This window comes from Brienomyrus brachyistius, chromosome 23 (assembly GCF_023856365.1).
Source record: "Brienomyrus brachyistius isolate T26 chromosome 23, BBRACH_0.4, whole genome shotgun sequence".
NCBI lineage: Eukaryota > Metazoa > Chordata > Actinopteri > Osteoglossiformes > Mormyridae > Brienomyrus > Brienomyrus brachyistius.
The window spans coordinates 8,465,991-8,474,418 of record NC_064555.1 but is presented as its reverse complement, the minus strand read 5'-3'; the positions used below and the strand labels follow the sequence as shown (position 1 = coordinate 8,474,418).

The following is an 8,428-nucleotide window of genomic DNA, read 5'->3' as shown; positions in this document are numbered from 1 at the left end:
ATCCACAGGATAGCAGAATTTCGTGAAATATGTAATAAAACAGATAGTAATATTTGAAATGTATTCAGTCATACTCTGAATGACTTGGTGGAGGTGGTGGGGGAGTAGGTTAGATAATACCTCTCCCCACATGCCAAATAACGACCTTTTCATATTCGTTGGCATAAAGTAACTTGTAAACAAGTTCATTTATGTTTCCCAGTGGACATGATCTGTATCAGGTCTGTTCTGTAGATTATGTTCAAAAATAACCTACACTGGTCATAAGACGGTAACATCACATAGACTTGCGGTACTGCAGACCTCAGGATCTTCATGTACCGGTATCACAACCCTGCAAGCAGAACACTCTCTCTGTCTATTGGGCAGGGAGGTCACAGCGGAGGCATGAAGGAGCTCATTGTGAGCTCAGATCTGTACCAGCGTCACTCGTTTTGTCTCTCACAGCATCCAGCCAGAAAGAGGGATTGTGCTACTGTACACTTACTGTTACTGCTGTGTCCCTAGACGGGCATACATCATCGAGTAGATGCTCACAAACAGCTATATGGCCACTTCAGACCGAAAGGTCCACAGCCAATCAGATTGTTTCACACCATAGCTGGAATAGCATGAACAACTTAGTGTGACTGAAAGTTGCATGGAGATTGTCTCGCGGTGTCAGGTTTCTCGATCAGGACACACAGTGCTGTCGGTCTGTCCTGCTACGCAAAGCTGGCAGAGAGAGAGAAACTGCGGTGTTCAGTGCACTGAGGACTCCATTACCTCAGCGACCAGCCGATGCGAGACAATCTGAGATTGGAATCCAACCTGAGCTGGGACAGGATGGAAAACAAAGACGGAGGGGCAGAGCAGTGAGCTGGGAGTGGAGCCAGGAGCATGAGGCTGCGTGACTAGGAGCTGAAACACTTTAACGAGGCAAGCAGGAGATGAAGACCGTAACAAGGAACCATGACAGTAATACATAATAGAAATGCTGAGCTCCTGTGGTTTAAAAGGAAATTCTAATACTCAGCAGAGCACTGATCCCCTTGGTAGCTGCAAAAGTGCCCAGGAGCCTCCCGAAAGCAGGACACTGCTACTCCATCCATCATCTAACCACTTAACCTTGTCAGGATTGCAGCGAGGGGCCTGGAGGTGATTCCAGGCAGCATTGGGCACTATGGTGTCTGAGGTATACCCTGGACAGAATGCCAGCATATCATGAGGCGCACGCTCACTATGGATAATTTAGAGACGTCAGTTAGCCTAACTACATGCTTTTGGACTGTGGGAGGAAACCACAGTACCTGGACAAAACCAATGTGAACATGGAGAGAATGTCATACAGACGGGAGGTGGGATTCAAACCCCACAACCCTAGAGACATGACACAGAGCATTGCTAATCTGTGCTACCCACAGCTATTCCAGAAAGGGATAAAAGTAAGAGTTACTTCCCTCTAGTGGATGGGAGGACTTTGGGTTAAGTAACAATTCTGATTATCTGGTAGCTGGCTAGTTGGGAAATGAATTAGTTTATTTAGAAATCTAATTATAAGCACTGAACTTGTCTCTTCACTGTAACCAGTTTATTGGATGTCACACGTACATCTCGTCTTCTCCACCGTAAGTCACACGCAAACATATAGAAGGAGAGACTGATCTTCATGCAGGGATCCATCTCTTGGAGATGTTGTACAGAAACGACTGCTTTGCAGGTATCCGGGGATCGTAGAGACCTACAAAAAGATGGGAATTTCACAGAGTCTTTAACTGAAATCAGTACTCACCACTTAGAGGTTCCAGTTATTGCCTGTCAATAGCAGTAGTGTTAGATTTATCAACTTGGCCCTACCTGGCCCAGGAAGTCCATCTCTGCCTGTTTCTCCGATCCATCGACTTGTCCCTGACATGAACACTGCACTAGACATGCACTTTCTGTGTGGGCCTTTGTAGTCCACAATGTTGTACTGGCCAGGCCCTGGGAGGGGAGGGGTCTTTGGCATGGGCACAGCCGAGGCAGCCAATACCAAGTAGTGCTTCTTCCTAGGTTGTATGTTAATGGGACAGAATTTTTTTTATCTAAACATTTTGAGTTACAGTTTAAATCTATCATAAACTAGAATTACCACAGAACCAGATGGTCACATTCACTCTGCAAAATGGCAGGTGGTGCTAATTCAAAGAATAACCTAGAATGGTTCTGGAAAATTGCCCATTATCATCGGTAGTTGCCGTGGCAATTCCACCTCTGTCCTCTGTTGTTTTCTGTACTGTGCAGCGACCACAAGATAATGTATAATTCAAATGGGACATCTGTGAATATTATGCAATAATAGTGAAATATCGATTGGGGTTAGGTCAAACTGTGAATAAGGGTGAATTGAATCGGGCAAAATGGCATGTTACCGCACAAAGGAACTGCAAAAATATCCCTTTTCAGAAAGGATGCATATATGTTCATGATATTTATGAGTTTTAATAAATGGGGCGCACAGTCAGGGCCGGTTTGCATAATTCCTGGGCACGGTATAAAACAAATTCAACAGGGCCCCCGCATGAAGATCTCTGCTCTCCTGGGCATGAACCCCCGCTGCCCCCACCCCTCTGGGCTGGGCCTGGGACAACTTCCTCGATTATGCCCCACAGACACTGGGCCAGTGCACAGTGAATCAGTGATCATGCATTCAGTCCCCCAGGCAAATTCATGCTGTTTTGTGCAGCTGTGAGGGAGCTGGTCAGTATCTCCCATGGCTGTCAGGCCCTGATAAATACAAGCCACAGGGGACGACTCACGGGAAAATGGTCCTCTTAATGGGCTCAGGGGGCTGGTTTGGTTTATAGGTTCCCGGCCCTGGGGCTTGGCTGATCACTGGGGGCTGAATACGGCTGGATCCAGACTTAAAGCAGGAGACGGGCACCTTAGGGGGCGTCTTGGTTAGGGCATCATTTACAGCATAATGACCTTAGACAGGAGAAAACCACAAAGCCTCTTCAGATACACTTTTCAAAACAGCCTATCCAACCACACACATTCACAGCAGTCACATGACTTATTCAAATTAATTCTGATAGAACATAATAATTTGTGGATTCAGAAAACTCCAGCAGGCAGATTCCGGCTACAAAAGCCAGGAAGCATGTAGATAATGGCTGGAAAACCATGCATTTCAAAACTAGTCACTTCTTTTACTGCACATATCGTTATATGGTGCTTCTGCATTGTTTACATTAGGGATGGACCACTGGCGGTCCGCGGGGTCATATGCAGGCCCCATTACGCTTATTTCCAGCCTGCTCACTATGCACAAATATTAAATGTATATTTTACAAATTAACAATATAACAAAACTTTGAAATTATTTCATATCATGCTGCCTGACCACTAGGAGGCACTGCAGTTACCTAACGAAAGGTAAATACTAGGGGAATATCTGGTTGAAATACGGTACAAATAGCGTGTTTTTTCTAAAGCCAATTGTTCTGCAGTCTAACTACAGACAGCTATAAGGTCCAATTATAAAGATACTAGATAAAAAAATATATACAATTAAAAATTGCTGCACTACAAGTTTCATTGCATTGCTTATAAGTGCGGGGCTACTGCCAGAGCGGTTAATAGGGATAGAGATAGAACTTGGCAAATCACTGTGGCAGACCCCCCCCCCCCCCCCCCCCGATTTACATGACACACGCGAAGCCTTCATATAGTGTGCAGACAGCACTAGTCTGCTTTTGTACATGTTTGCCACATAACTAGGCCATGTGGGCCTTATACAGCTCTGGAAAGAAAAAGGTTTCACGCATTTCTAAATTTATGGGTAAGCTGTGTGAAATATACTTATTTTTGTAAACTCCAACGTGACTCTTCTCTGTTTCTCATTGATATAAAGGGCTTCATCCTTGCTTTATGGAACTTCAGCCCTGCACTTCACACCACTTAATGTTTCCCATTCCATTTGAAGGTCACTTAATGTCATCAACCAATTCAGGAGGCACTGCTGGATAAGGTAATGGATATCTCTGGCGCTAGAAAGTCACTTCTGCTAAATCTGGCTGGTTTCCGGTCGTTCCCAGTATCTCCTGCTTCACCGTATTCTTGTGTACTGTGGTCTGTGCCAGCGGAAATAGGCTTAAACCAGGATTAGCAGATTCTTAAAAAATAGGGAGAGGTCTCTTAATTTTTTCCACAGCTGTACAGCCTTCACACACCAGTCACATGACTCCCAGACTGATGGCAGAAGCTCAGAAGAAGTGTCCATGCCAGACCGTGTGACACAGTGTGCTGAAGTATCTTACATGGAGATGGACCTTCTACAGCGTGGTGCAGGCCGCTTCTGCTGGTCTTCGATACAAATGAAGACCGGGCGGATACAGTGCTGTTCCTCTCAACCCCATTAAAAGAAACCTAAAACTCTCAATAGACAACATTGAAATGTTCATTCATAGAAATTAACCAATATTAGCAGATGCTAGAATCCAAGCAACGATGCTGGAGCCGTGAAGAACAAAAGTTGCTAAATCTCGGGAACATACACTAAACTTCAGTCACAAAGAGATCCATGGAAACTCATTATAAAACTGCCACAATCTGATCAGCGGTGTAGAAGTAGCCAGTTCTTCACAGGCTTTGAGCTACACACATGGTACTGGTTGGGAGCAGGCGTCTGATTCTGCGGGACTTCCACCTTCACGGCTATGGGCATACAGAAGACTCTGGTGCAGCCCTTGGCGGAGCTGAACTTGGACAGCAGGGAAGCCTGAAGGTTGTAGACACTGGGCCCGGGGGTGCAACGGCGGGGGGGACGAGGCATACGGGCGGCCTAGAGGTGGACAGCAATCTTCTTACATGGCACACATGCATCTGCGTCAGAGATGGAAAGTTCTGGTACGAAAGTACAAATCCAGACCAAGGTTTTGCTTCAATCAACCAGCTGAGTAAGAGCCACAGTCACACAGTACTCAGCTGGTTGGATGAAACAAAACCTATATTTTTACTTTCTGGACCTGAGCTCTCCACCTCTGATCTATAATACTACATTCTCCACCTTGCTTAAGCACTACTGCTTACGATGATAGCCTTTAAAGAAGGAGAACTATCTATTCTTGCTTTTCGAAAGAAATGTAGTTATGTATCATGCATTTATTTAATCTTTAAACCACCTTATCTTTTTAACAGTGCATTTCCTTGAAATCCAGATATAATTGAACTGAGAACCAAATAAAAATGGGCTGCAAAGGGGTGTGTTGGGTGTATAACGCAAGACAAAGGGGGAGCATCACTGCGAGATGAAATGGAGCACAATAATTGTCTTATCTCGCAGTTGTTTTGATAATTGGATGGTAAAATTGTAACTAAAATTGAAATTCAATTAATTGACCAGCCCTAATAACATCAAGGTTTTTGACAATGCTAATTCCTGTAGCTGTATCAGCTACAATTAATTTGGTCTTCTGATCCTCTACTGACGAACTCTACTGACGGAGTCTTGGCTGCACGGAGGCTCAGAAGATGACCTGCGATGCGAAACCGCCGGTGCCCTTCGTGGAGAATGAGGGGCTGATGAGGTCTGCAGACTGCTGGGAAATGTAGGAGCCTGGTCCTGGAGTGTCACTCTGCAGGACGGACATCAGAGATCCGATCACTGACATGCTGGTACCTGAATTACCACCATAGCTGTGTTTGTGCATGATGTTAGGCTAATATCATTTGTTTCTGTCACTGGTAATGGATTTATGAAAACTTTGTAGTCATTTTCACAGTACTCATACAGAATGTGATTTAGGGGAGCCTTCCAAAATAGGCAAACAAATATATTCAGCGAAAGATTTCCGTTTTCCGTTTAGACACTTGGAAGAAAGGCTTGCAGTTCTACAGCGACACACTGACAACTAGTGATGACCAGCAGGTGGCCTCATGAGCTAATTAGTGCTCCTGGTTTGCTATGGAGCATGATTTGAGCCCTTTTATGAACAGCGCCATCTAGCGGGGTCAGAAAATACAACAAATGGTTTTTGAAGCGTCCTTTTGTCTATTGACAACTAATCACCTCTTTAGAAAAGTATGCTAATTGGTTGGGTTTTTGATGGTCTCGTTTTCACCTGGACATCCTTAGAAATGAACCTCTTGGTCCCTGAGGAGAAACCTTTCTTGTCTGTGTTACTTTTCACCACAATCTGGTATCTAGTAGGGATTGAAGCCGGTCCAAGGCCTAGGAAATACCCGTATATTATTTTTTATTAAAACATTCCCTAAAACAGCATTTTCGTCAGACAACATGAATAAGAGGCACACTCACTGCCATTCGCGTCCATCTGAGGTTTTTCTTTTGTATAGTATCTTCCTGGATATCTCTGCAGGGAACGGCCTGAATTAAACGCTACACAGTTATCTTCCATCATCTCCATTTAACCAGTCATACGCAAAACACAGGTAGAATTTTAATTGTATAACTAAAACAATAATAATAATAACAATTGTTGGGTATTTTCCCCTAAACATACGCTGAAAACCAACCAGTCTCTGAAAACAACACGGACAGCTGTAACGATCTTTTACTTGCTGCAAGGGAAGTCCGGTCCTGACATCGAGGTGTCAGCCTCTCAGTCGGACACAGCCAACTTCGAAAGTGGAATTCCCCTCGCAGTCTCTTATATTGAGGTACACAAACAGGAGATGCAAATGACATTTAGCATTATTTATCACCATATATGGGATGGAAATATTCAAGCGACAGTTTCTTCAGAACTGCTATGCGAATTCAGAATTGCTAAATTAAGATAAGGCTGCTGCAGGGCGTTGTTTTCAAGTATGGTAACTAACAAAATGACAATAATAATAATGTATATTTCTCTAACAACAATAATAATAATAATAGCTAGCGCACTTATTTCTGCTAAAAGATTTATGTAGGTAAACTTTTGTTTTGTTACGGTAAATGAGTTGTGTTATAAACTGTGCAGATGTTTAGGTGGATCATATATAATGTTCTGTAAAAAGCAGATAATTTACAGGGCCGCCAGATTTTCAATTCCAGAGAAGGCTGCGCATACATAGGCTATACATGTATGTAATAGTATCATTATATTGTAAATCGTCTGTAGGGTTTGCGAACTACCCCAGCGCTTTTGATGTAGCTAATTTTCTGTTTATAATGGAATAATACAGGTTTGCCGAACGATTTCTTGCATGAGCGTTAGAATCTGAAAGCACGAGTGTCACACTGATGCGTAAGAGTTGGCGACCCCAAGATCATTTTAATATTAAAACAGCCTCTTAAAAATAACCAACATTTTAAAACGTGTAAAACATACGATATTAACTGCATGTTTAAAGTTATTACATTTCAAAGCAAATAATGCAATTACGATGACATCACAAATACAAATAGGCAATCTAAATAGTAACTGTAACATAGCCTACATAACTTCTCCGTCACATAAATCGTTGACAATTGTCTTTGTTTTGTACATATAAAACACACAGGGTAGGTGTTAAAGAGCAACGCCAGCGATCATACAACGCTGAAACGTACAGATCAGCCTATATACTGTATACTGCATATAGACATCGGCCCACTTATGTACTCCAGCAGAAACAGGATAATAAACGCCCCCGGAAAGTATTAAGCTTTCAGTAAACGAATTTAAAACGACCGATTCCTTGAAAATAATCACTATTTCCATCTCTTTCTGAATGACATGGGCGATGTCTCGATGGCGAGCGTTGAACCGTCTGTAAATTCCTGCACGCAAAAACGTAACTTGTATACACCCGTGCCATTTCCTCATTAGTGTCACATACACGATGCTGAGAGAAACACACGACTTAGCGGATATATTCTTTTATTTCCGCTGACATTTTGCGTTTAGTGTGCTTTGCCGTACATGCAATAATTACTCTGTCCGATAAATAAATGCGAATAAAATTTTAAGCAACTATTAGGAAATAGAGGCTTTTTAAAGCTAGTGCTATGTACTATTATATTTGAGCATTTATATAAAAATAAACAGAGAAGCCAATGTTCTCACCAATGTAATGCACTTTCCACACAGTGCCAATGGACTGTTTGCGTACGTTGCTATAACAGCCGGGAAACCGTTTGCACAATGGCAAGAACAAATCACTTAACCAAGCCCCTTTTCTTAAGGAAATAAAGATTTCTGCAGGTGAAAACATACTGTTTCTTACTCAGATGCTAATTTAGAAAATTATAAAGTGGTATGTATAGATTTGTGTGTGCGTGCGTGTGGGTATTTTGCTTCTGAAAGCCAGAAAATATGTACACTATACGTAAGGTCGCCGTACAGAATTTTTCTGAGTAAATTTCCACAATTATTTATGAATGGTAATAATAGGGTTACTGTAGGAGGGAGTTCATTTTGGGTGGCCTTGTGTCTATTTCGAAAGTTCAACTTGAAAATATGAATGCCAAACAGAAGATGAA

General features: G+C 42.7%; 1 protein-coding gene across 10 annotated transcripts; it reads right to left on the bottom strand.

Annotated features, from left to right (window-relative positions):
* Positions 1-1,520: 1,520 nt before the first annotated feature.
* On the bottom strand, positions 1,521-8,425 carry stpg1 (sperm-tail PG-rich repeat containing 1). Of its 10 annotated transcripts, none has more exons than XM_048992825.1 (10): positions 8,013-8,102; positions 6,499-6,631; positions 6,281-6,349; positions 6,084-6,193; positions 5,499-5,597; positions 4,625-4,804; positions 4,281-4,389; positions 2,778-2,946; positions 1,837-2,027; positions 1,521-1,720 (listed from the first exon to the last, which is right to left on the bottom strand). In XM_048992825.1, exons 3-10 carry the CDS (start codon positions 6,294-6,296, stop codon positions 1,647-1,649), a joined length of 948 nt encoding a protein of 315 aa, XP_048848782.1. In that variant the 5' UTR covers positions 6,297-6,349; positions 6,499-6,631; positions 8,013-8,102; the 3' UTR covers positions 1,521-1,646. The 10 variants fall into 10 exon arrangements, with proteins under 10 accessions (XP_048848782.1, XP_048848779.1, XP_048848772.1 ...); XM_048992822.1 differs by having other exon boundaries at positions 6,281-6,335; positions 6,541-6,631; positions 8,013-8,047; XM_048992815.1 differs by lacking the exon at positions 6,499-6,631 and having other exon boundaries at positions 8,013-8,425.
* Between the last annotated feature and the right edge of the window lie 3 nt (positions 8,426-8,428).